This window comes from Exophiala oligosperma (assembly GCF_000835515.1).
Source record: "Exophiala oligosperma strain CBS 72588 unplaced genomic scaffold supercont1.5, whole genome shotgun sequence".
Lineage (NCBI taxonomy): Eukaryota > Fungi > Ascomycota > Eurotiomycetes > Chaetothyriales > Herpotrichiellaceae > Exophiala > Exophiala oligosperma.
In genome coordinates, this window is record NW_015622822.1 from 959307 (window position 1) to 984406 (window position 25100).

Below are 25100 nucleotides of genomic sequence, written 5' to 3' on the forward strand. Positions count from 1 at the left end.
TCAGGGAGATGAGGTGGTGGTCGTGACGTCCAGGAGATTGAATCCCAGAGCGAAAGAGATCTTGGACAAACTGCTGGAGGACAAAACAAAGGCAAGTGTCGACAAAGAGCTCAGCCTAACTGTCCTGATTGAAAACTTTCTTAGCAAGAGCCGCATGCCTGGCTGTTTGGAATGATCAAAGATTCTTGATATCAGCCGAGACGAAGCCAACCTTCGAAGATTTCGTTTTAATCTCAGAATGACGGATCAAAGATGTCTCTTCATCGCTTAAAATGTGTACATGGGTGTAGAGCCGGGCAGAACTAAAAAGGGTGACAAAGGTTTCATTCCCCTCGGGTGCTGCTTACCAGTTTCCGTTCGAAAACATGGCGAGGCTTTTAGCTGATTGGTGACACATTCGTCTGCGGAATGATGCAAGGGGAGATGATGCTCAAGACTGGGGAGGGTGCTCCCTCTCTGGAGGACATTGATTTAAAGTAGCTGGCTGTATTGTGCAGTGTGGTCGCCCACGTTTATTGGTGATATTGCACAGGAAACAGTATGAAGTCGATTCCAATTGAACGAGAATTCCAACTCGATTCTTTTTCCATTCCGAGAATCATTCTTTTGACCTATGGTGCAACAACTTACAAGTGGTGACAAAGAGTCGGATTTAGAGTCTCTGATAGAACCCAAGAGGGGTAGGGAGCTTCAAGGCCACCACAACCCGAGTTTCGGGGCGATACAGTAGGGTCTCAGGAGTGAGTCTGAGCAAAGGCTGGAGGAAGAGGGCGACACTCAAGAGCAAAGACAATGGGGTCAAGAATGAAACAGTGAGGACTTCATTTCAGTGACTCTAGGTGACTAGTCAACCAGCTCATCCTGAGCCTCTCAAGACCTTGAAATCATATCACTGTATCTTGACTAGCAACTTTGGGTGTGCCTCATCAGTAGTCTCCATGACACACATCCATGGCCTACCGTGCTTCTTCATCATTTCGAGGAAAGAATTCCTGATGTATTATTATTCATCATGAGCGCGTATCCTTCGTTCAATAGTTGGCAGACTTGTACAGCAACTTTTCCTTGTTGTCCTGTTGCTTCACCCAGATCGCGGCCTTTGTGTCCTTGTCGGCCTTTCCGACCTTCAACGCGAACTTGCTGACCTCGAAACTCGGGCCGCCCATCAATTGATTCGTCACCCAGACAGGGGCCCCGGCGAATGACTTGGTGCCCGACCCGTCGTCCAGGGCAGCACCGCAGGAGCACCCGTTGACGGTGGAAAGGTAAGCTCTTCCCACCTCGCGGTCACCGTCCCAGACGTAGTTGAAAACGCACGTGAGCTGCGCAGGGGTAGAAGTCACTGGTGATGTCTCTGTCCGATTCAGGACGACCACGACTTCTTTGGCAGTCATGTTTGGGAACAAGCAAGGAACGGTTGGTGATTATTGGTAACCGAGGCACGAGTAATGGGTAGAAAATAAAACGATGGATACTGTTGTCGTTGTTTGTTTTCGAGCTTGACGGACCACCTACCAGAAAGATAAACACCAACGAGTGTACCATCTCGATATTTATACCTTTTTGCCCAAGACCTGAACTGCCAAGGGCAATGACTTGACGTGTTGTATTTTTTGGGTTGGTTTCTATACCTTTTGAGGCGCATGTGAGCTGAATCTTTGGTCTTACGTAAATCGATGCAGGGCTCAATGAAATCAATGCAGCGTGATGTGGTCGAATACGAGATATTGACATTCTCCTCGTGCAGAAGCTGAACCTTCAAGCAGCCGTCACATGGTTTCGAGGCCCATCGAGTCGGCGAAAAATCTCAAAGGCTGGCTGAGACACTGCAGGGTCTTTGAGGTGTCAAACGAGGCTGAGGGTCTAGACTCGCCTTCCAAGACGTCACCCTTGGGTTGCAAGATGCAGGGTAGATTTTCATGACCCATTGAGCTATTGATTCTACTTTTCAGTAGGACTTTTCTTGTTCGTGTCTGGCCTTGAAATCAAGCACTTTTATCGCCGAGATGATGCTTTGTCATCATCGACATGGCCTCGTTTTTTTGTGGGTCGACGATGAGTTTCAACCGCCGAGTCGGCGGAGGAATCGACGGATGTTCATGGGGATCTTCAAACATTGAGCCGTCAATGATGTCGGGATGAAAGACACATACCGCCATCACCGGAAACATCTGACCGAGAGCGGCGTTTCCATTTAGCTTTTATTTCTCTCGTAAAAACATGAACGCGGAACAACGGTATGAGAGTATCGAAGTCGAAGCCAAACGCAAAAGACTCCGAAAAGGGACGCACAGTTGCTGGGAATGCAAGCGGAGAAAGGTTCGATGCACATTTGCTTCTCCGGCAGATTCAACTTGTATCACCTGCCAACGGCGCGGTACACGGTGCGTCGGCCAAGATGTCCCCGAGGAAGAGTGTCCAGTCGAGGATGGCGCAACAGGCAGCATGGAACGTGTCGAGGCACTTCTGAACAAGCTGGTCAAGACCATCGACCACACGACAACGACAGAAAACCGACCAAGAAGACAGCCAGTGGAGGCCCAGGCGAGCCGTAGTGACAATGATCCAAGATCATCAGCCAGTCGACAACCACAGCCTGCTGCACCTCCGACGGTGGCCACGCGTGATTCTTCGTCGGTACGCACTGAGAACTCCCATTGTCTCTCGATCATTCATTTTATTGATTCCCATGCAGGTAGTGTCACATCTTCGAACTACGAGAAATATCAATGCTCATCTCCCACCTCCATCATATCGCACACCAGATTCGCAACCATCTCCAATATCCCAAATGTCAGCATCCAGAACAAGTAGTCTCAACCAGATCTCACAAGCCCTCCTTGCAGCCTTTCCTTCTCAGAGCGACATCGACATTCTACTCAAAGACGACGGCGGCATTTGTACCATTTGCCCTCAAATTAGCTCCATGTTCTCCGGCAAGGACGGCGGAGGCGGTATGATTCGGGAGCACACAGGAAATGCTGTCAAAGTTGCCGGGCCCCATGTCCATCCAGTTCTCCTGGCCAAACACATGCTTACTTTGTCGGCGCTATTGATGAGTTTCCCACCTCATGAACGGATACCAGGTGTGATGGAACACCATCATGGTATCATGATGAGACTTGCAGACACGGCCATCAACCTGGTGACAACGAACGAAGAGCTTCTGGGTTCCGTCGAGAGTCTCGAATGCGTCCTACTCGAAGGACAACATCACTCGAACTGTGGAAACATCCGAAGGGCCTGGCTTGCGCACAGGAGGGCCCTGATGGTGGCTCAACTTTACGGAGTAAATAGGCTCAACGGACCCACCCCGAAAAGACTCGACCCGGAACCATCAAACAGCAGCATGCAGACCTTGTGGACGCATGTCATATATGTCGACCGATTTGTCTCTTTGATGCTCGGTCTACCTCCCGGTAACACCGACTTCAACCCCGAGACACACGCACCACCAACGGCCGGAAAGCCAAGGGAGAATCTAGAGTCCCTCCACGCGGTGGTTTCCGTGAAGATCTTCCAACGAAATCAGTTGACTCCCTCGCAACAAGTCGTGATCGACACCCTCGACATCGACAAAGAACTTCGCAAAACGGCCGAAAGCCTTCCCGCCAACTTCTGGAGGCCACCGGAGTTCACCGAGATGCAAGAGAACACCAACGAAGCCCTGAAGGAGACGATGCGAGTCAGAGATCACGTCACTCACTTCTCCCTGCTCAACCAACTCCATCTGCCGTACTTGCTGTGCCCGAACGTCGGTGTGAACGAATACTCCCGGACGTCATGCACGTACGCCAGTCGCGAGATCTTGAGTCGATTCATCATCTTCCGCACCTTGAGGAAACTCTCGTCGTGCTGCCGTCTGGCCGATTTCCTGGCCGTCGTGGCCGGCATCACTTTGGTATTGGCACACATCGACAGTCATCGCCTGGCAAGATCTGGTAACAACGCGCTCATCCATCAACGCCTTGGAGACCGAGCGACGGTGGAGAAGGCTCTCGAGAAGGTCGAGGTCATATCGAGGCCGAATGACGACATGATGACGGCCAAGTGCGCGGATGTTCTGCGTCGATTGCTCCGTATCGAGGCAGATGCAGCTCAGTGGCATGAAGAAGGAGGGACCATAGGCAACGCTCAAGGAGCTGAAGGTGGTCATGGAGACACAAAAAACGCTTTGTTCATCACGGGCCCATACTGTGGTACCTTTAAGGTCTCAAATTTTGGGATCGAGTTTTTGAGTGGACTGGAGAGCACACTGCACTCGAGTGATGGATTCATGCTCGGCGGTATAGGCATGATCCATGTCGTTGATGATGGTGATGATGGGATCACAAACGAGCAAGAGTTACCGACGGCTGGATTTCCAATGTTTGACAATAATGTTACACCGCCCTTTACGAACGACCAACCACACACGGTCCTCGTGGAAGATACACAGGTCCCCTCCACCACCGACGCCCTCCCTTCGGACGATTTTATGATGCAGGACGACGACGACAACCCCAACAGCAACAACATGTACCCTGGCGTAACGACGACGGGTATGATGAACGAGTGGACGATTCCTGGCGTTGACTCTACCTTTTTCGACAGTTTGATGATGATGCAGACTGAGGCGGATACTCAGATTGGTGGCATCGACAATGAAGGACCGTCGGCAGCAGGCGCGGATTGGGATCGATCTGTGAATGTCCCTCCAACTGTCAACCGTACAGCCATGTACTTGGCATCCCAACCACCTGTACTATAGACTAGGAGATAGACTGCCCCCTAATTCCCCACTTTTCATGAAGAACAGACAACAGAGGTTATCCCAGTCTCTGACCCGTTCAACCCTCTGACCGTTTCGTACTATGCAAGGTGATTTCGGCCTGTAAATAGTGACGTATTTCACAGAGCCTTTTTCGTCAAAGCCGGACTTGGTTTCATTTCAAGGAGATTGACTGACTTCCAAGAGACTGGGGCGGTTCTAAACTTTACGAACATATACCATAGACTATGGATGATTGATTTATGCATGGACTAGCAATGTCCATGAATCTGTCTGTACGTACATAATACACCTGATTCGTCCAATTATATGACTAGAATCATAGCCCCAGACTCCCAGCCCTGGAAATGCAACGAATATCGAGTGGCCAAGATCTATGAGATGTGTACATGAGTAGCGTACACAAGTCAGGTAGCAAGTGTAAACTCAAGAGGGTGTGTAAACGCTTCAAGCGGCAGCAGCTCCGGCTGCCTTTTTCAGTTGTTCCGGGTGAAGTCTCTTCCAACTCGAACACAACGAAACCAAAAAGGCCGCCCCAAAAGTGCCAATGCAGATTGCAAACACGGTTGTGAGCCCATGCATGTACGCGGCCACGATCCCCGGGATCTGGGCCGCTGGAAAAACTTTACGGATCTCGGTGGCTCCCGTGACAAGGACCAGCGCAGGGTTGACGTCGGGAGCGGTGGATGACAAGGTCGAAATCAATTTGTTGTTGAAGGCCGACTGGGCCGCCGAGAGGGTGAATGAACCACCTATCATTTGGAAGACTGTGGAATAGCACGTAATGAATCAGTGGTTGGGACACTAAAAGAATGGTCGGAGGAAGAGGGAAAAAGACGGAGGAGAAGAGAATGGTTGGTTTTCGAAAGACCATTTCAAGTTATGAGTCTTGCAAGGACTCAAGGAGTACTCGTAGTAGTAGTTGTGGCTGTTGTCAAACTCACAAAAAATCATCGCTGTAGCTGCGGACATATCCTCCGGTTTCGCATTGACCTGGACCACGGCAATGGTAGTCTGGAACGTGAATCCAATGATGATACCACTCAAAATCTGATATCCGATCCATTTCCCTGTCGAAGTGTGGGTGTCAAGGGTATAAAATAGCCCACAGGATACCATGCCAATTGCAGATCCAAGGATCAAAAACGGAGCGGGATATCCGACCTTGGACAGAGCCACTCCCTGGGCGATGGCTCCAATGGTGAGCGTGATGACCAGTGGAAGGTTGCGCACGCCGGATCCGATGGCGCTGACGTCGAAGACGCTCTGGAAGTAGATAGGTAGATAGAACAAAATGATAAAGTAGGATCCGGCGAAGAAGAATTGGAAAATGCAGCAGACCCAGACGAGGCGTTGTTTGAACTGTTACAGTCACGAAAGTCAGCCGGGCCAGGTCATTTCTTCTGAAGTGAAGAACTTTAGAAGTAGGTTAAGGAAATAGAATGTGCAGTGAGTACAGTACATACCAAGCGAGGAATTAACATTGCTCGTTCACCCTGAAAAATTTCCCACGATATAAACGCAGCAGTAATGACGACAAACCCGACGAGCAGGCCGATGACCACACTGCTACTCCAAGATTCGGTCTGTCCGCCACGCTGGAGCGCGAGGATATACGAGACGATGAAACCCATGACGAGAGCCGCGCCGACGAGGTCGAGTTGAAGGTACTTTTCTTTGCGAGTGGCTGGAGCTGGTTTTGCGGCCGCCGGGGTGTGGAAGAAGATCAACAGCATTGCCACGGCCAAGCCGCCGATGGGCAGGTTGATGTAGAAGCACCATCTCCAGCTGACCTTGTCGGTGAATGCACCGCCGACTAGAGGGCCCAGGACGGCGGCGATTCCATATGTGGCTCCGTTGAACCCAATCACCGCCGGGCGAGACTTGGGTTCGACAATAAACCCGATGATGGTGAATGCGCCTGTTCCCACACCGGCACCGCCGAGACCAGCGATGGCCCGGCCGACGATCAACGCCGTGGGGCCTGGTGCGACGGCACAAATCAGACTGCCCAACTCGAAGATGGCGATGGAGGTCAGGTAGTAGAACTTGAGGTTGAAGTACTTGAAGAGTTTGCCCCAAGTGGACTGGAATGTGCCAAATGTCATGAAATATGCCGCGCTGTACCACGAAACGTTGTCGAGACCGTGGAATTCGTCAGTGATTCTGGGAATCGCTGTGGCAAGGATAGTCTGTGGGCAGCGAGGATGTGTTAGCTTGATTTGTGGCTGTGGGTGTTTTTATGGGTATGCATATACTGACATTGTCTAGAGATACAAGGAAAGTCGACAGCATCAAAGACACGACCACAATCGCGAGTCGCTTGCCATGATAGTAATCACCCGTAGCTTCGTCGAGAGGTCCCGAAGACTCAGGAAGTGTAACATGGTCTTCAGGCTTCTGGATCTCTGAAAGGTTGGAACTTTGGGGAGTGTCATAGTCGTCTTGCCCCTTTGCAGGCCCGGGATGAGAGCTTGTCATGTCCAGATTTCCAGGATATCACGCAGCGTTTGGAAGATGTGTTTTCGAGAGGTCTGACTGTCGAAGTCAAGTGGGTGTGAGCGTTCAAGGATGACACGCTGTGATGGAAATTATGTTCTAACTCGAGTGAGTGTGAGGCCTCCGGCTCTTTCTTATATGAACTCGATGTTACGGATTCTCGGACGAGAACAACTCGAGGCTTTCAGCCTAGATCGTTCCAAGTCCGAGATTGACAGCATCGCGTGCTTTGATTTCAAAGTGCTCCCGGGGATGGTCCTCCACTGTACAGACTTACGCCCGAAGCTGAAATCAGGACTCATCGTGTTGTTCCGCCGAAGCTCGGAGAAGTGATTAGGAGATTCGGGTAGGTTTGACACCGGGCTCCAGTGGTTGAATCCAGTACTTATGCCTAAAGATCTTAACTGGAGACACCTACCTTAATCCTGTACGTATGTATGCTTTGTTACATCTCAAAGCTGTGGGCAGCAGATGAAAGGTGAGGACAAGGGACAAGACTCGGAGTAAGAGTCCCGTAAAAAATACATACGGTGGACCTCAGAGTCCATAATGGCAATTTAATTGCTTGGCGTTCCTGACAGTACGTATAGATATTCTGTGCATCGCCATATCCAGGCCCGGGGCCTTTCTTCTTCACAATACGACTCCAAACATTAAAGCGATAACAGTATGGAGGTCGCCCTATTACTTTTTGACAATGATCGTAAGTCCAACGCCCTGCCCAGAGAATCAACGACAGGATTTGCGGCAGTGTTCTGAAAGACCTGAATGCCGCCCACGAATAGTGCACAGCCAGCCAGATACGGGAGATCCCATCTAAGCTGTTTCCGGTTTCCTGCCTGACACGAAATGCCATCTCAGGTATATGTGTAACGTGGGATCCCGAAATTCACGTTTGACCTGGGCCATTGCGACCTCGGTACGCTCCCGACTATGACCCAGTATCCGGACGTAGTATGCGAGCATGAACGATGGGACAGACTGGGTCATCTGCACTCGCATCAGTCTTCCAAGCTCCTTCAACTTGGGATCCCTGGCCCAAGGTCCAATAGGGATCTGGATCACGTCAGCGGGCAAGTCTCAAGGAGAAGGGGGGAGAGTGCAGCAGTGATGGCCAACCTTGTGGACAACTTCCCGGACGTCCTGGAATCCAGCGTCGATCATCCATTGACGGTGTTGATGGGCAATGTTGAGCTTCTTTCCGAACATGATGCTGGCCCTGTCCACTTCATGGATCCATTCGGTGCACGCGGGGGCCCGATCCATGCCACCGTCGTCACTGTTCAGCCAGCATTCGTGGTCCTGCATCTCCAACCACCCCCCAGGACACAAGTTGTCGTACGCCTGGGCGTACAGCTTCGGCCAATCCGCGATGCCCCCGCACAAGGCGCGGGCGTGGATAAAGTCAAACTGTCCAACGTCATCAAAGACCCAGTCGCTCTCGGCATCGTCGACATAAAACCTCAGGTTGGGCGGGACCCAGGCGGTCTGGATGGGAGAAAGGTCGGTGCCGATGACGGTGGCCGACGGGTAGAGGTCGGCACACTCGACGGCCCAGATTCCGGTTCCTGTGCCAATGTCGAGAATACGTTGAGGTGACGACGGGAGCTGGGTGATGAACAGATCCCCTCCTAGGATCATCTTGAACAGATGGTGCAGCAGGTCGAGACGGTCTTGTTCCTCCTCGTCGTTGGGGATCGGATACTCCCCATCCCGAAACGCGTGGTAGGTGCGGCCATTTTCGTATCTGTAGGCGTAGACCGACGACCGAAGAGACGTGCTCAGTCGCGATTGATTATCGTCGGAGAAGGCGGAGTCGGTGTCATCTTGTGCTGTCTGGTAGAAAGAAACCAAAAAAGGAATCGCGTTGATTAATCGCTGTCCACAACCAAGCTTGATATTAAACATCCAAAAACACTCACCACTGACGCGTCTTCGGCGGAGATGAATCCATCATCACCCGCCGGCGCTGGATTTTCGTTGTCATTCATCTAAAGCACGTTCGGCTAGAGAGAGAACATTTGGGATAACGACCAAAGAAGGCTTCAAGAGTGCAATTGACCAGTCGTGAAGCAATGAATCGGACCATCTGTTCACGGTGAAGACGTGATGTTTGAATTTTTCATTTCTTAATTTGAGTTGTGTCAATGTGATTGTGATAGAGTTGTTGTCTGGCAGCAGCATGTGCGCCAGGAGGACCTCAGACCGTCAAGTTAAGCCTTTATTTCAGCGTAGAAAGCGTTTCCGTGACAGGCCAACATCGGCGGGGGGCTTCGGTACGATTAGGGATGCGAGGTGGATTGCCCACGTTTGGCTGGTCAAACATTTCTTGGTTCTTGAGGGACCTGTTATCTACTGGAGGAAGTATGTACGTATGTACGGATATGCAGAGTGCAGCTAGAGCCTTTTTCCAGAGGCGAGCGTGTTGAAAGGCTCTGGATCGTCGACAGCTCCAAAGAAAAAAAAGAAACAACGCGAGGAAAGCTTCTTGCTTTTCTTCTGCCGGGCCGTTCCCAAGCTCCCCTAGGTACGAACACGTACTCCGTACTCCGTCAAGGGAGACTCAATATGGGGGTGACAGCACATCAGTGTTTACCTAGATTGATGCATCATCCGCTCCCCCGAACCATTCACCTACACCATGACGGGGTACTAGCAAAGCTTGGAGGGAAACATACGTCCGCTGACTCCCCCTCGAGGGCCTCCAATAGGCATGATTATGGGCGTCGAGAGGGCCCCCGTCGGACTAGATACCTAGACAAGGCACTCCGTAGGTTAGGGGCTTCTTACAGTAAGCATCCTTTGCGTGTTCGGCGTAGTGGCCAACGGGGGGAGCCACAATACCCGACGCACCGACCGGAGACGGCGTGAAGTTAGCGTTGCACAAGAGGAGGGGAATGTTGGTCCTTTATCGACTTGTCGCCGGCCAGACGATGCTACACACCCTCCAAACCTGGCCGCATCCATAGAGGGTGGGCTGACTTGGCGCAAAAACAACCTGCATACTTTCTCCCCCCTTGCTGGACCTACTGTACTTCACACTGATCGCTTATACACACCCCCGGTGCCGAGAGGGGGGAGAATTGCACATTTCACTCAGTCCCAGAGCATTTGATCGACCTTTTGCTTTGTTTCAGTATCTCAGGCGTGCCGACCGACGGGGGGACAACCACGTTTCAATATGGGAGCCTTCTCAGTCATCGCGTCGCCGATCTCCAGTCTCCTCGGGGCCTACGTCCTCTACCTCGTGGGATTGGTTATCTATCGCCTCTACTTTCACCCTCTCGCCAAGTTCCCCGGTCCCAAATACGCCGCCATCAGCAGGTGGCATGAGTTCTACTATGAGGTTGTCAAGCAGGGACAGTTCACCTTCAAGGTCCAAGAACTCCACAAGCAATATGGTAGGTTCGAGGTTTCAGGCTTGAGCTCCCAGCGGCAATCGTTCTGAACCGACCAGGTCCCATCGTCCGGATCGTTCCCGACGAGATACACATCCAAGACTCGGAATTCTACGACACCCTATACACCAAAGCTGGGCGCGTGGACAAGTATGACTGGATGGCTGGTCGATTCGGTTGTGATACGTCTGTCTTCACCACCGGGCCCGACGAAGTCCATCGAGTCCGCCGGGGTGCGCTGAATCCATTCTTCTCGCGGGCACGTATCCTTGACCTGCAGGACATCATCAGACAGAAATTGGACGTCTTGTTAGCTCGAATCCGTGAATTCCAAAAGGATGGCAGAGTTTTGCGACTGAATCGGGCTTTCATGGCCTTCACCGGCGATGTAGTGATGGAATACTGCTTCTCCCATAGCTACGACCACGTCAAAGGCGAGAACTTCGACGAGACCATGCACGAACCCTTTATGGCTGCAAGCATCAGTGGACATCTCTCGTTGCAAATGCCCTGGGTTCCGAAGATTCTCAACATGCTTCCAGAATCAATGCTGATCAAAATCGAGCCCCTGTACGCTCTTGTGTTCCGAATGCAAGCAGTGAGAGACTCTCAAGCTCCCATATCATATTGTCAGTACCCACTAACGAGTTGCACTAGGACTTGCGTCGACAGATCCTTGCTCTCAAAGCAGGCGATCTGAAAAATGCGGACAAGGGATCGACACATCCGACTGTCTTTCAGGAACTCATCGCAGGTCCAATGCCTGCCTCTGAACAGGAAACTCGCCGCCTTCAAGATGAGGCACAACTTGTAGTGGCTGCCGGTGTCACCACCACGGGTTGGGCCCTCTCGACCGCGGCATTCCACCTGATCAACAATCCACCTGTCCTGGCACAATTGCGCAAGGAGCTCGAAGCCGCCATCCCCGACCCCTCCTCCCCCTTGTCCTGGACCGAGCTCGAGAGATTACCCTTTCTCACAGGTTGCGTCCGGGAGGCAGTACGCATGTCATACGCAGTTACGACACGGAATCCGCGGCTTTTCTCCAGACCTATGGTATACAAGAATTGGGAGATTCCACCACGCACGCCTATCTCAATGACCATCGTAGATGTATGCGACGATGAGGCGATCTTTCCAAACCCCAGAAAGTTCCAGCCAGAGCGATGGATGAATGCACCCAAGACAAAGGACGGAAGCAGTCTTGAGAGGTATTTCGTAGGATTCGGCAAGGGGACACGATCTTGCCTAGGAATTAAGTAAGTTCTTTGTTGTCGGGAGGATCACTCTTCTAGCCTTGTCGCAGTTGCTAACTCGCCTTTCTTCCTCTCCACAGCCTGGCCCATGCCGAACTTTACATGGCCCTTGCTGGGGTCTTCCGCAATTTCAACTTTGAACTTTACGAGACCGACTCCTCTGACGTTGAGCTGGCTCATGATTTCTTTCTGCCGAGTCCGAAGTTGGACAGCAAGGGAGTCAGAGTCAAAGTTTTGGATGCTTAGGATTGCATTTTGATGTTTTGGGAGAGTGAAAAGGACTCTGGCTCTGTGATGAATATGCCATAGCAGAGGTCGGGATGAGAGACGTCCGGATTACCCGTGAGGACGCGGACTTCGTTGTTGTAGCATGGTAATCTGTGTTGATAGGGAATGTAGTCTCACGGGTCCTTCTAATCATGGTGTTTCTCAAGCTCCTGAACCACTCACCAAGGCCTGAAAAGCTGCTTACCTCTCTGTCTAATCCTTTGCCTTCGTCCCTTCCGAGATCTCTGGACTATTGTAAGTGTCTTAGAGGACGAGATGTTACGTTGGAGTTGGCGTCCACTCGAGATCGCTCGTAATGTCTCGGAACCCTTTGCGCTTAACGTAGTCTACTGTCTCACTCGTCAGCAAATTTGGACTATATGTCCATGAACGAAAAGGTGAAAAGAAGATTAGACGCTGGCTGGTGTAGAAATAGGTATCTACAGGTTCACGTACGGTCAAATATTCATCAATTGTTTATCCCGCCAAGCCAATGACATCAATGGCAGCGAAGCCGCAGACAAAAAGTTCTCCGAGGCTGCGGACGAGCCTCCTCTGTTCAGTGCTATGCTCGCAATCATGTCATCCTGTGGCTGCAAGGTGAGAAGATATCGGTGAGGCCGTTCTCTCCAAAGGACATGTTCGCAAGGGGTGTAGGTGTGCGAGTTCTACGAAACTGCACCCGAGCCACCAAGATCCCTTCGACTTCTGCAGCACGCCAAATCCCAAGGCGGTTCTCCTCTACATCGACCGCCATCAGCCATGCTGCACCTCCGACCGCTCACCCTCTTGCTGGTGTTGCGTCACAACTCGATCATGTTGCCCCTCGATTCGAAATAGACCCTGATAATATCGAAATCCTCGATTCCCCGACTGCTTTCTACGAGACGCTGAAGGTATTCAGAGTGTAGTAAGTCATGAAGAGAGAATATCTTGCTAAGGCATTGTGCAGGCCAAAATACGAGGCGCAAATAGAAGAATATACTTGTCCACACTATATATCGGAAAGACCGAACACGAATTGATTGATACACTGAGGGAAGCTCTTGAAGCCAATCCCAATTTAGAGCTCTCGATCCTCACGGACGCTCTTCGAGGGACTCGTGAAGATCCAGAGCCATCATGCGGCACTCTTCTGGCACCACTGATCTCCCAGTTTGGGGACAGAGTGAGAATATCTATGTTTCATACTCCCAATCTGAATGGGTGGAAAAAGACGTACATGCCCAAGCGCATCAACGAGGGATGGGGCTTGCAGCACATGAAACTGTATGGTTTTGATGATGAGATTATGCTCTCGGGGTACGTCGACCTGATCACCTCTTGGACGCGAACTGACATTCCTCAGTGCCAACCTGTCCAATGACTACTTCACGAACCGACTGGACCGCTACCACCTGTTCAAGTCCAAGGAGCTCGCCGATTTCTATGGAGCTGTTCATGAAGGTGTCTGCGATATTTCATACACGCTTCGGCCTTCAGACGAACACTCAGGAGGGTTTGAGCTGATCAGCCCTCATGAGCGGGGGTTTCCCGACCCATTATGGCATACCAAGAGATTCAAGCAATATGCAAAAGAGACTCTCGAACCACTCATCCATAAGAAGGCCAGACAGAAGATGTTTCCAGTGCCATTCACCAAGGATAAAACTTTTGTGTACCCTCTAGCCCAGTTCGACATCCTACTCGGCCAACCTAAGAACATCGCCTTTCTCGACTACGAATTTGCGACGTACACTTCGACAGAGAAACCAGCAATAACGCGGTTACTAACCAATCTCGCGGAAGACGAGCGTTTGCACGAGTCCCAATGGACCTTCACGGCAGGTTACTTTAATATTGATCCCGACATCTGCAAGTTGCTCATTGCAGCTGCACCGGAACCTGGCGTTATTGCCCCAGGCACCAAAGCCTTCGAAAAGGCATGCACCGTGCTCACCGCCTCGCCTTGGGCCAATGGCTTCTATGGAAGTCCCGGTGTGAGCGGTATGCTTCCAGCAGCATATACGCTTTTATCCAGGCGTTTCCTCCGTACTGTCGCAAACGCAGGTAAGGAGGATCAGATAGCATTGAAAGAATGGCGCAAAGGCACCGTCGGAGAGCCAGGAGGAATGACGTACCATGCCAAAGGACTCTGGGTGACGCTGCCACCACAACCAGGTCCAGACACGAATGTCATTGATGAAGCCGGCCCCAGCGTTACCGTAGTCGGGAGCAGTAACTACACGAAAAGAAGTTACAGTCTCGATCTGGAAGTCGGCGCGATGGTCCTTACAGGCGACGAGAAACTCAAGGCCAAATTGAAGAAGGAGACCGAGAGCCTGGAGGCAGATGCGACGGTTGCGACACAGGATACTCTGGCTAGAATCGACAGAAGGGTGGGCTTGAAAGTCCGACTCGCACTGTGGTTGGTTGAAGCGCTAGGCGGTGCACTCTAACTGTGCAAAGGTGGCCCTCTGTGACCTCTGCAGTATTGATGCCGCTGTCACGGGGTTCAATATTTGGACTGGATGTGGACAAAGTCTAGACCCAAGCGGATCGGATATTCTACCCGAACGAAGTATTTTCCAAGGAGAGGTAAGCTGTCATCTGATGCCCACGCCCTCATTTTGAACTGGAGATGCCTGGAATTTTCTCCAACGTTCTGTCGGTCTTTTGCGAGCTTGTGTCGGGTTCACCTACCACTCGTCCTAGCTGGAGCGAGATTGGTCTGATGGAAGGGTCCAAAGAGGGAGAGACATCGCACGGCGTCGGCACAAAAAAGAGTGCCGTTGAGAATCTTTCTTGACGCAGCTGCACAATTTCGGTGTGTGTATCATTTGAGAAGTGGTCTCGTCATATCTCTGCGCTTCTGGGATTGATCTCATAATTCGGGAGTCACCGCTTCAGTACCTGGGATTCAGGTTGTAAAGTATGGATGTAATATACATATATAGAAATTGTATAATACCAGGTATGTACATCGAGGTATAACACTCACCTCTCACAAAGTCTGTCGTATATGGATGCTGGTCAGTCTATGGTCAAAAAAAAAAAGAAACCGTGCCTACACGCTCAGCAGTAAGAGAGAAAAAAAATTCGAATTTTCTCACCGCCTTTGGGTCGTGGTTCAATCGGCAGTAGTTTGTATAATTCGGTAACATACAGCACAAGCACATCTTTACGGAGTAGTCGCAGATGGATTTTTTTCTTCTTTTTAATCCACGTCGATGTCGATGGGGATGGATCTCGATCTTACATCTGCATCTTCATCGCGCGCTGCATCGAAGAATTAACCGATTTGCTACCTAGAGTAAGTACTCCTCTGTACTTCGTACTCCATACCCCCCAAAAAATTGTACCGCAGGCGGTATATTCACCGCCATCCGAAGGGGTTGATGGAGGTACCGTAGAGGAGGGTGGGTGTATGACTTGTATGGCTTTTTTTCTTTTTGATAAACGAACCAGAGCACTTCGTTGGAAGAAGCGGGAGAGCTAACGATGCGCCTGCCCCCCAAGATGGACCATTGTGGTGGACACGAGACAAGGTCCAACCTGTAGTGAAGTATTGTTTACCCGGTACGTGTATCTAACACATCTTCTACGAGACCTGCGAACTAGTACTACTACCTACAGTACAGTGATATTCCGTCCATCTAGCGGCAGGTTCGAATCGTATCACGAAAAGTCGAATATTATACAGTTACAGTACTGTAGATGATAGACCAAGAAGGAGATGTGGTAAACGACGCAGGTAAACAGTTTGATTGACACCCACAGACGGAAGACATTGCCAGTGGATGGCGCATTCGAACATTGGCAATCATCCGACACTGCTCGTTAGTCTACCGTAGACACTTCTTTCATCTTCATCTTCCTACGAATAGGCTGTTACTGTACGCGTACGAGCAAGCGCTGTCGTCGCGAGTACGGTTAGCCATTTCTCGAGATGCTCAAAATAAAAAGACGGAGCTTTTCCCAACCACCCAAAAGAACAGCTGCGTCGAGATCCATGCCCACAGGAAACGCCCACAGGTGGAGTGAAGGAGGAGTACCTTATGAGCCAGCTTCGGCCCGCGACGCCGATGGAGTTGCAGTACTGTACCTTTCTACTCGTACTCCTTAGGCCCCAAACTGCACTCCAGTAGAGATACAGAGGACAATACAGTAGACTCTCATCCCTTGCTACTGCTGTCGTGACCGTTTTGTGCGACCAAGACCGCTGGTCGGCGGTTATCGTGTAGACCGGTTAATTCGTACTGTGGATGCTTCGCACAATTCGAGTAACGAGAACGAATACAGGGTACTCCATCAAGGGGCATCTGCACTTGAAAATCGTCGTGGCCCATCTCGACTGGATGGGCGATCTTCAGATCCCGTCCTGCAGTCAGCAACGTCGGTGGCGAACATGATTGATCCATGAATGCTCGGTAGAAAGCAAGCAAAAGGTGGACTTTTCCCAATATTACCAAGACAAGCCAATGCCAAACCCAGTGGCGAGGTTGCAGGTTCTTGACTCCGTGAAAACCAAGGACTCAAGAAAAAAGTTGATTGTCGCGCTTATGCAGAGCCTGCATATCTAGGTGAAAGGAGTAACCCGTAAACTCGCATTAGGCTCGCCTCCAGACAGCACTCCTACAATGCCAATTCAACCCACCGGAAAGCACCCAGAGCGAGATTGCATCGCTGTATTGCTTTGCTCACCGACATTCCAAGCAAAGAGATTGAATGTTTTGAATATACTCCATACAATGTACAGTATGAGTATAGAGAGATATCGTTTGTTAGTCAAGCGAAAGGTTGTTGATCTACTACCTAGATACTCCGGTACAGTACAACGGGTAAATTGCAGCACCGTGGACCAAAGTAATGAAGTGACTGTTTGTTGTAACCTCCGTACTGTACTCATCCAGTCTTATCGGACGGAGGTCTGAAGCTTCTGGCCCCGAACGAGCCCTTCCATCTACTAATCAGAAGGGTTTGCCATGACAGCAAGGATTCTTCCGAAACATCAACAACTTGTCTCACATTGACGCTCCGAAACTGCCAGGTGTCTGCTCCGTACGGAGTACAGTAAGCCCTTTGGTTGGGACTGCGAAATTATCCGACATGATTGCTGTCCAAGAAGCCCACCAATAATGATCACTGATTCACAGTCACTTATCATTCACGTGCTCATCCCTGTTTGTTGGGCGCGCTCCATGTTCTTGACTTGGTCTTTGCTTTGCCCGGTGACGCTGCTGATCGTTGATAAACAACCGGGCTCTGACAGGTTGAAGGTCGCGCTGCCAGACTCAAGGGTTGCGTTGGGATCACCACGAGTAGAGTCGCGAGGAACTCCTTGGAAGTGGATCGAAGCAATTATTGTCAAGTCAAGTCATTCAAGTCACTGTACATAGTTGTTGTAGTTTCTGGAGGGTGGGCGCTTTGCTTTGATCTTCTCGTGGCAGTGGTGTCAAAGACCCCCATTGCCAGCCAAGGGCCAAAAACAGAAACAGGGACAAGAAGGGACGCCTCAGCTTGGGTCACATGACCCGGCGAGCTCCATGAAGGAGGCTTGGTTAGCTTCCTTGACCCCAAGAACAATTCTTACGAATACATCCCGTATTTGCTCCAAGGACCAGAGTCGGTGGGGTGGTCAGAGAAATTCCAGAGACTCAGAGAATCTTCTCGTGTCGTCAAATCTCTTTGTGAACTGCCGCGCGGAACCTGAAACTTACCGCCTGCAGACGAACGTTCAATGAACTCCTGGATCGTCAAACCACCAACTCTTTGCGGGGTAAAGTGTCACACGGTCCTGGCAGGGGATACGGGCGCGCCTTGAGAGGAGAGCCCGGAACTTGTGAGGCTTGAGTCAGCAGAGGACATCGACGATGATTATCCGTAAAGCACTCGATCTGTACGAGCGTGAAGGAATGTGCTCGTCGTTCACTAGAGAATCAGACTAAGCCGTGGCTGCACCAATTATTACTAGAATTACGACTACAGCTCGTGACAGGAGGATTGAGGACCACCGTTCGATACATCACTTCTGGCTGTTACAGCCGTCGGGACGGTCGAGGCAATAAGGCAGACGGCAAGTCTGGTTGTACCCGGAAATCATCTCCCGAGGGGAGTGTCAAAGTACTCGTAGAGAACGCCAGCTCATGAACAATGCACTCGTCAATAATAATGAACTCATTCCCGGTGGTGCCGCCAGGCGGTCGGATGAAAGAATGGATGTCTCGGAACACTGAACAACATCTTGGAGATGAGCTTCGTAATTGATCTTGAGCGAATTGTAATGAATAGTAGTACTCCGTAAAGGTGGCATCTTCTCACTCATTCTTTGATCATCGGCTTATGTTATTGTCTGGTTGCGTGTTGCGGGCCAACCTGAAGCCCAGCGTCACGCAGACAAAGCTCCTGATGTGGCGTGATTTTTATTGGTCGGTGAGAACTTTGGGTGTGTACGAGTCGGACAGGACTAGGAGACCACTAAGCCAACCTGCTACAGTACTGTACAGTTCATACTGTCCAATGTTCGTATTCGTGGAGTCCTTGAGTGCGACCATACAGGTGTCTTCTCGACGTATGTCTTTGCTTGGTGTCGAGTTGGCATACGGATTGAAGTGTATGGACTAACTAAGGGAGTTGAGGGACTGTCAGGCGTAGAATTCAGCACTGGGAAGATGTGATCACGCGGGAAATTAGGAGGTGAGGTGGTGCAGACTGGGCTTGGCCGGAAACAGCTTAGCAAGTGCAGTAGTGGACAATAAACAGGCGCAGGCACCGTCTTCCCCACCAACGCTTCCACGTCTTTCGATGCCAGAAGATTCGCCATCGTCGACGCCATCGCCCAACAACAGGTGCCTTGTTGCTTGCCTCGGGCCTGGTCTGGGTCCGGCCACCACTACGGAGTCCCATCGTACCAATGCTCTAGTCGCCATCCACGCTCGAGACGGCCCAATAACTCAGCCCTGGCACAGACACCGACTCTTTGCTGCCCGTCACCGCCAGTCAATGCTCTCTCTCCATCTTCTCTTCATATCTCGTCCATAATCTCTCGTTGTTTACTCTCCTTACCTCGTCTTCTACCCCCCCAAAGTCGAACCACCCTGCAATGTGAAAGGATACGCCCTGAACGAGTGTTCGTTACTCCCATACATCTCGTCAAGAGCACCTGGCCGTGTCCTTTTCTCATACGCACCGTCTCGACGACGACCGCTCCTTCCCTACCCTCCTCGCTGTCACCCGGCGACCCCCGCTACATTCTGTCAAAAGCTCCCCCACCCCCGATACCTGCGGTACTGGACTCGACAACCATCACCTCAGTACCTATAATCTCTCTATACTTCTGATCGAGCACTGTGGCTAGTTGATCAAGACTGCAAGAGACGTTCGGACAATACATCATTGTCGACAAGACCCTCAACGTCGATCCCCGGCCTGATTTGTTGGAACCGTTGTCGGTGGTGTCATAGGGCAACTCACCACACCCACCACAATAACAAAGGAGACTCATTCTTCTTTGACAACAAGACAAGTCAACTGATCCTCCCACCGTCAAGTCAACACCCTCGGTGGCGAGTATCTGTGGTTGCCTACTGTCCACTAGGCTCCATTGACCTCAACCGGCCCTCCTGTTACACTTCATCCTCTCTTGATCTCTTCTCCATCAGCTCAACCTACTTAACGACTTCCTCTACCTAAGTACCTACCTAATCTGCACTTCGACCTATCGGTACCTACACTCTTTTCTTGGGCCTACTTGCAGCCAGAACCAGTCCCTCTTCCTCTCTCCTCCACGATGACTCAATAACTAAACGCTCTTTACGCCCGTTGCTTGTTCGACTGAACAACGAGCCCTCACAAGCTCTGCGTCATCGACTACAACTCATTTTCCTTTGTCTCTAACGTTAACGACGACCTTTTACCCGTTCTATGAGCCTCTGATTCCACACGACGACTAGGAGTTTCCGCGGTGTTGCTTTCTCTCAAACACATGATATTGGTGGTTGCAGCTTTCGAGTTCTAAGGCGGATTTATGCGTGGTGTCCTGCTTTCCATCCGTCAACTTTGTCTTCTACATCTGAGCACAGCTGCTCTCGACATATCCTCTTCCTTCCCATACTCTCTTTGTACAAAGTTCCTCTGAGCTATATCTCTCGACTCTGAATTTGAAAGCTGTTGTTCTCGGCCTAAACAAGGTGGACGATTGACCTCGGACGAGTACCTACCCGTCAACAATACCCAACTATGGAGTGCATGAAAGATGGCTTCCGGAAGGAGCAGATCCTTGATGGGCGGTTCCGGACAATCGCCCCGCTCAATCACGGTTCCTTTGGTATGGTCTTTCTCGCCGAGGATCTCCATACTGGGCAGGAGGTGGCCATCAAGTGCTTGACCAAGCCAACCATTGCCAACAACACGTCCTCAGCATTCACCGCTGATGAAGGTGCCGAAGAGTTGGCTTGCCATGCCATTCTCAAGCAACATCCTCACTTGGTCAACCTTGTTCATCACTTCGACACGGAAGCCCATACCTACTTGGTCCTGGAGTACTGTTCTCAAGGTGATCTTTACGAAGCAATTCGCCTCGACCGTGGACCTCTGCAGACTGAACATGTTCGACGATTCATGTTGCAGCTCATCAGTGCCGTGCACCATATGCACGCCAATGGGCTGTTCCATCGAGACATCAAACCGGAGAACATTTTCCTCACCTCTGATGGGTCTATGAAGCTTGGTGATTTCGGCCTGGCAACCAGGAGTCTTTGGTCCTACGAGTCTTGCGTGGGAAGTGATCGATACATGGCCCCTGAACAATACGATCCTGCCAGTATCGGTTACTCTCCAGCCAAGGCCGACATTTGGTCCATCGGTATTTGCTTGCTCAATGTCTTGTTTGCCAGAAACCCCTTCGTCACTCCTTCGGAGTCGGATGTGCTCTTCTCTGACTATGTTCGAGACCGTCAATCTCTCTTTGACATCTTCCCGAGCATGTCACAGGATACGTTTGAGATCTTGTCGAATGCCATGGCTTTGGACCCTGCCAAGCGTGACCTGGCTGCATTGAAGCAAGCTGTTCTTCGTGCCGTCACCTTCACCACCGACGACGAGTCCATTGACGACTTCTGTGCCGAGGAACGTGATGTGGTACGTGCCAGCGCCAACCGCGAACCATTACGTACCCCATCCATCCAGAGTCCCCAGATGGATGGCGATTCGTTCCCCTGGGCCAAGGCATTGCGCTCTCCCAGCCGCAAGCAACCCCAGCTGGCTTCCATTCCCGATCTGTACGACGAGGACATGTTTTCCGACAAAGGCCTCAAGCTCGGCGAATCTTGGTACTCTGGAATCAACAATACTCCTTCGCTGACTTCGGTTCTGGATTCGGCTTATGGCTCTCTCAAGTCCTTGGCCATTCAGCGCCCTTCTCACCGCAATCCACCACGACCAGATCCCGTTCCCATTCCCAACTCTCTCCCTATTCGGGCCTCTCGACCTATTCCTACCATGTCGTCAGTCTTTGGGAAGAAGAACGATACTGTGGCCAAGAGCTGGAGTGACATGTTTGAAGAGGATGAGGAAGAATGGGAGCTTGAGGCCGAGGCTGAGCTCAAACTGAGACGTGAACAAAACTCGCGCAGCTGGAGTGAAGATAGCCAGAAGGGACTGCCTGTTCCTCACGGCGTTCTTACAGAGTCAAGATCCTCCAGCAATGCCCGTCTTAGCCGGACCCCGAGGGCGACTTCTCCTGTCAAGACCACCTATGCCTCAAAGGAGAACGATCCCTTTGGTTGGCGAGTTCGCCCATCTCGACACTCTCCCAAGCAAGCTCCCGTCGACAAATGGGCGGCTTTGGGCAACAAGAGACGTGGTCTTCAACAGTCTGGGTCCGAGAGTAATGTTTCTACCTGGAGTAGCAAGAAACGATCCTTCACCACCGGGACTCGCAAGAGACCGACGCAAGTTGTGGGGCCTGACCATCATACTCTGCATCGACGTGATAGCCGAAGCAAGGCACGTCCGGCGTACTTGAATCAGGATTGGCGTCAAGCCAAGGTGATTGACTCATCGATGGATGAGGATGACCATGAGTGGGTTGGAGGTTGGCATAACTTCCATTTGTGATTCTCTGGAGCATTGCCTGTTTGCTGAACTTTTGCTGAACTTTTGTGTGGGCCCAGTCGACACGGTTCAATGGGAATCTACTGGGACTTTCTTTTTTGTTTTTGGTGGTTGAGCGGAGAAAGGAAATGCAACAAAAAACACTACGTCTTTACACATACTCGGCCAACTTTGACCCTCGCTTTTGTCTTGATTGGGACCTTGACACTGATGACTTCTTTGGGATGTGCTTTTTCTTGAAACGAGGTGTCATGGAGTGTACCAACAGTGTTTAACATCAAAGAAAACTGGAACAAAGGCATTGGGGTTTAGCGCGACGGTTGAAGTATGTTCTACTCGATATCACATTTTTTTTCTACATCGACCAAGGACAGCATTATAAGGATGAGGATTGGGGATTCGTTCAAAGGTTCAGCCGGTTCGACAACACACGCACATACACATGAGGTTTGGAGCAGGTTGGTGATGAGAGGAAAAACTTTTCAAAAGGGGCAGTGCTCTGTTGATTTCACATCAATTCTCCTAGAGACAAGTTCTTGTTTCTATTCCTTGGGGTGTATGGCAGCGATGAGGATGACAAAGTAGCTAGATTGATACAATTATATATTGACTGCCAATGAACTACCTACCCATCAGAAGAAGATTGGGAGAATTTCAACCCTCTACCAATGATTCAGTAACTTGATTGTTGCAACCGTTTTATTTTGGAATTGTATATGTATGTCTATATCTACCTCGTCGCCCTCGGTCGAAGTTTGTTGGCTGTTTCGTGGCTAAAGAAGTTGTAAATTACACAAAACTAGGAGTAGTTCGCCTCACGACAGCCTCGGACAAGAGCCCAACTTGACTTAATGTGGGATTCTCTTCAGCCTCATTAACCTCAGTTGGGCCCCTTACCGAGGTATTGGGGTTTGGTTCAGGTACTCCGGATATTGTCAGTCTCTTCTTCCCCGCAAATCAACAACTTCATTTATTGCAACCGAGGGAGGTTCTGTTTGTACAGTATATCCATCCTTATCATTCAGTCAGGCCTTATTGTCAACCTTCCCTTCTGTTCACCGTTCGGAATCTTGAGAATTGTATCCCACAGATTGCCCAAGACGAGAAACAGAGCAAACAGACAAAAAATGGCGCCGACGGCATCAGAATCCATCCCTCCCATCGCCCAACCGTTCGTGTCTGATCGCGCCCGGAAATTGTTGGACATTGTCGAGAAGTTCGTCGACGAAGAATGTATACCGGCCGACGCCGTCTATCAGGCTCAGATCGGCCTCGGAGAGGCAAGATGGCAGGGACATCCTAGTGTGGTGAGTCTTTTTTCCTTTCTTTTTTTTGTGTTTGGCAATGCCGCAAAGTGTTTTGAAGGCTGTCACTCCTTTTCCCCCCCCCCGGAGATGCTGACCTTGAGGTGTTTTTATTTCTAGATGGACGATCTCAAACGCAAAGCCAGAAGTTTGGGGATATGGAACATGTTTTTACCAAAGAATCACTTCAAGGACGGACCACAATTCACAAACGTCGAATACGGACTCATGGCCGAACAATTGGGTAAAAGTATCACTGCCAGTGAGGTGGGTTCTTTTTTTCCCCCCTCTGCTTTCATCTCTCGGATCATTTCTCTGACTTTTGTTGCACTTGTCAAAGGCGTGTAACTGTGCGGCCCCGGACACCGGCAACATGGAAGTCATCGCGAGGTACGGCAACCCTGCACAAAAGGAAAAGTGGCTCAAACCTTTGATGGCCGGCGAGATCCGGTCGGCCTTCTTGATGACCGAACCTGACATTGCCTCCTCCGACGGGTCCAACATCCAACTCCGGATGGAACGAAAGGGCGACCACTACCTCCTCAACGGCAGCAAGTGGTGGTCCTCGGGCGCGGGGGACGACCGCTGCAAGATCTTCATCACCATGGGTAAGACCGACCCGAACCACCCCGACAAGTACCAACGCCAGTCGATGATGTTGGTCCCCGCCGACACTCCCGGGATCAAGGTCCACCGCATGCTGAGCGTGTACGGCTACGACGACGCCCCCCACGGCCACGGCCACGTCACCTTCACCGACGTCCGTGTCCCACTCGACGCCATGATCCTGGGTGAAGGTCGGGGGAACGAAATCATGCAGGGCCGTTTGGGCCCGGGTCGTATCCACCACGCCATGAGAGGCATCGGTGCGTCGGAAAAGGCTCTGGAGTGGTTGATCAATCGACTCAACGACGAACGAAAGATCCCGTTCGGGAAACGCCTGTCCGAACACGGTGTCCTGCTGGAGTGGGTGGCCAAGGCCAGGATCGAGATCGACGCCTGTCGTTTGATCGTCCTCAACGCGGCCATCAAGACCGACCAGAGGGACGCCAAGTTCGCCCTCAAGGAGATCGCCGAGGCCAAAGTCAAGGTCCCCCAGGTGGCCCTCGAGGTCATCGACAGGGCCGTCCAGGCTTACGGCGCCATGGGGGTCTGTCAGGACACACCCCTGGCCTACATGTGGGCACACCTGCGGACGCTCAGGATCGCGGACGGCCCCGACGAGGTTCACCTGCAACAACTCGGAAAGAGGGAAAACAGGACCCGAAAGGACGACATCAAAGTCAAACTGGCGAGGCAGGCGGCCAGGTCGGACGAGTTGTTCAGGACGATGGGAGTCCAAAAGGTCGCCTTGGGGGCGCAAAAGTTTGAGACCAAGAGTAAATTGTAAGTAGTTGGTAGTCAAAACCAGAACAGAACAGAGAACTAGCCAAATATACCAAAGAAAACCCGAAAATGTCATGAAAAAAGGAACCGTACCGTCCGCCTGAGACACTTTACTCCGTTATCGTAG

The 25100-nt window shown here is 51.1% G+C and overlaps 8 protein-coding genes across 10 annotated transcripts; 5 read left to right on the forward strand and 3 right to left on the reverse strand.

The window, feature by feature from the left end:
• Nucleotides 1-827: 827 nt before the first annotated feature.
• On the reverse strand, nt 828-1502 carry PV06_05707 (uncharacterized protein). The gene has a single exon (XM_016406734.1). It carries the CDS (start codon nt 1392-1394, stop codon nt 1032-1034), a length of 363 nt encoding a protein of 120 aa, XP_016262338.1. The 5' UTR covers nt 1395-1502; the 3' UTR covers nt 828-1031.
• Nucleotides 1503-2220: 718 nt separating this feature from the next.
• Nucleotides 2221-4750, forward strand: PV06_05708 (uncharacterized protein; the record flags this gene model as incomplete). Its single annotated transcript, XM_016406735.1, has 2 exons — nt 2221-2637; nt 2696-4750. 2 exons carry the CDS (start codon nt 2221-2223, stop codon nt 4748-4750), a joined length of 2472 nt encoding a protein of 823 aa, XP_016262339.1.
• A 250-nt stretch (nt 4751-5000) lies between these two features.
• PV06_05709 lies at nt 5001-7759 on the reverse strand. Of its 2 annotated transcripts, XM_016406736.1 has the most exons (4): nt 7034-7759; nt 6238-6963; nt 5716-6133; nt 5001-5538 (listed from the first exon to the last, which is right to left on the reverse strand). In XM_016406736.1, exons 1-4 carry the CDS (start codon nt 7250-7252, stop codon nt 5219-5221), a joined length of 1683 nt encoding a protein of 560 aa, XP_016262340.1. In that variant the 5' UTR covers nt 7253-7759; the 3' UTR covers nt 5001-5218. The 2 variants fall into 2 exon arrangements, with proteins under 2 accessions (XP_016262340.1, XP_016262341.1); XM_016406737.1 differs by having other exon boundaries at nt 5001-6133.
• A 35-nt stretch (nt 7760-7794) lies between these two features.
• PV06_05710 (uncharacterized protein) lies at nt 7795-9488 on the reverse strand. Its single transcript, XM_016406738.1, has 3 exons — nt 9193-9488; nt 8390-9106; nt 7795-8326 (listed from the first exon to the last, which is right to left on the reverse strand). Exons 1-3 carry the CDS (start codon nt 9259-9261, stop codon nt 8087-8089), a joined length of 1026 nt encoding a protein of 341 aa, XP_016262342.1. The 5' UTR covers nt 9262-9488; the 3' UTR covers nt 7795-8086.
• An 817-nt stretch (nt 9489-10305) lies between these two features.
• On the forward strand, nt 10306-12315 carry PV06_05711 (uncharacterized protein). Its single transcript, XM_016406739.1, has 4 exons — nt 10306-10671; nt 10728-11266; nt 11326-11927; nt 12005-12315. The coding sequence occupies exons 1-4, from the start codon at nt 10452-10454 to the stop codon at nt 12168-12170; spliced, it is 1527 nt and encodes a 508-aa protein (XP_016262343.1). The 5' UTR covers nt 10306-10451; the 3' UTR covers nt 12171-12315.
• A 450-nt stretch (nt 12316-12765) lies between these two features.
• Nucleotides 12766-15188, forward strand: PV06_05712 (uncharacterized protein). The gene is made up of 3 exons (XM_016406740.1): nt 12766-13087; nt 13144-13493; nt 13540-15188. Exons 1-3 carry the CDS (start codon nt 12830-12832, stop codon nt 14627-14629), a joined length of 1698 nt encoding a protein of 565 aa, XP_016262344.1. The 5' UTR covers nt 12766-12829; the 3' UTR covers nt 14630-15188.
• A 3820-nt stretch (nt 15189-19008) lies between these two features.
• PV06_05713 (uncharacterized protein) lies at nt 19009-22952 on the forward strand. Its single transcript, XM_016406741.1, has one exon. It carries the CDS (start codon nt 20409-20411, stop codon nt 22284-22286), a length of 1878 nt encoding a protein of 625 aa, XP_016262345.1. The 5' UTR covers nt 19009-20408; the 3' UTR covers nt 22287-22952.
• On the forward strand, nt 22925-25056 carry PV06_05714. Of its 2 annotated transcripts, XM_016406742.1 has the most exons (3): nt 22925-23590; nt 23708-23854; nt 23928-25056. In XM_016406742.1, the coding sequence occupies exons 1-3, from the start codon at nt 23411-23413 to the stop codon at nt 24975-24977; spliced, it is 1377 nt and encodes a 458-aa protein (XP_016262346.1). In that variant the 5' UTR covers nt 22925-23410; the 3' UTR covers nt 24978-25056. The 2 variants fall into 2 exon arrangements, with proteins under 2 accessions (XP_016262346.1, XP_016262347.1); XM_016406743.1 differs by having other exon boundaries at nt 22925-23854.
• The last annotated feature ends 44 nt before the right edge of the window (nt 25057-25100 follow it).